Source organism: Sinocyclocheilus anshuiensis, unplaced genomic scaffold (assembly GCF_001515605.1).
Source record: "Sinocyclocheilus anshuiensis isolate Anshui unplaced genomic scaffold, SAMN03320099.WGS_v1.1 scaffold24223, whole genome shotgun sequence".
Classification (NCBI taxonomy): Eukaryota; Metazoa; Chordata; class Actinopteri; order Cypriniformes; family Cyprinidae; genus Sinocyclocheilus; species Sinocyclocheilus anshuiensis.
Window position 1 is genome coordinate 1 of NW_015560597.1, and position 1,181 is coordinate 1,181.

The 1,181-nt window shown below is 35.6% G+C and overlaps 1 protein-coding gene across 1 annotated transcript; it reads right to left on the reverse strand.

Annotated features, from left to right (window-relative positions):
- Nucleotides 1-177: 177 nt before the first annotated feature.
- On the reverse strand, nucleotides 178-1,032 carry LOC107681675 (thioredoxin domain-containing protein 6-like; the record flags this gene model as incomplete). The annotated part of the gene is made up of 4 exons (XM_016477992.1): nucleotides 178-363; nucleotides 487-579; nucleotides 787-869; nucleotides 963-1,032. Coding segments are annotated over 4 exons (432 nt in total), but the record flags the coding sequence as incomplete, so codon positions are not given.
- Between the last annotated feature and the right edge of the window lie 149 nt (nucleotides 1,033-1,181).

Sequence of the window (1,181 nt, forward strand, 5' to 3'; positions counted from 1 at the left end):
ACATACAGTATATATATATATATATATAGATATATATAGATAGATAAATAGACAGATAGATAGATATATAGTACCTTGATAAAATTTCATCATTAAATAAATTTGATTTTCTTTGCATTACCATAATGCAAATGTCAGAGGGACTGCTTCTGTTCATGTGTCACTCCTATGTAAAGTCTATATATTTATTTTCCTGGGAATGAAGTACCTCTCCGGCTGCGTCCTCCTGGCCTCTTCGACATCCGGTGGACCGATGAATTCCCGCCAGGCTGGGATGACGTCCTCACAGCCCTCTGTCTTAGAAATGACCAGCACATGTGACGGGCCACTCGACATAAATTGGATGAGCTCCTGAAAGTAAGGCTGGAAGAACACACACAAACACACACACACACTTCACATGACAACCTGGCATTCCGCCATTACACACCATCAGCAAAAATATTCACAAACACGTTCTATTTTTAGACTTTTTCTTCATTTTACCTCTGCGGCTTTGTGTTGATAGAAGTCTTGAGCTTCTGCTTCACTCAGCGTTCTCTCCTCATGGGCCAAAATCACAAAACCCGCATCCTGAATCTACAAACAAAACATGCATTCAGGAATAAATAGAGTTCAGCTGTTTATCCATGTGCAAAGGGTAAAATACCATATGAATATAAGCAAATTAAAAGGAGGCAAAAAAAATGTTCTTCATCATTTATTTAACTTCATATTGTTGTGTAAATATTAACAGCGTACACATTTCAAATGACTGACTGTGAAAATATATAATTTTTCACTTACCTTCATGATAATCTCATCTGCTTTGCCGTGTGCCACCACATCCGGCTTTATTATAGCCACTGTGTTAGACTTATTAGCAGGACCTGAAAACACAAACCAGAGCAGGTCAATTCAGCCAACAGAGCAATTACAATTACGAATGAGATTTAATGAAGGAAAATCATTACCAATCACACCTTCATCGTGTGGGTGATCCTTAAAGTCCTCATTCACCTCTTCTTCCTCAGTTAAACCTTCGTCTGTCACCTGGAGTGACATGAAAAATGCAAATCTCTTTCATGTTACTTGTTTAAAAAGTGCCTAACAATAAGTAATAATTATTTCTGATGTATAATATTTTAATGATAATATTACAATTTATAATTAAATTATATATTTTAAATAAATTATTAAAT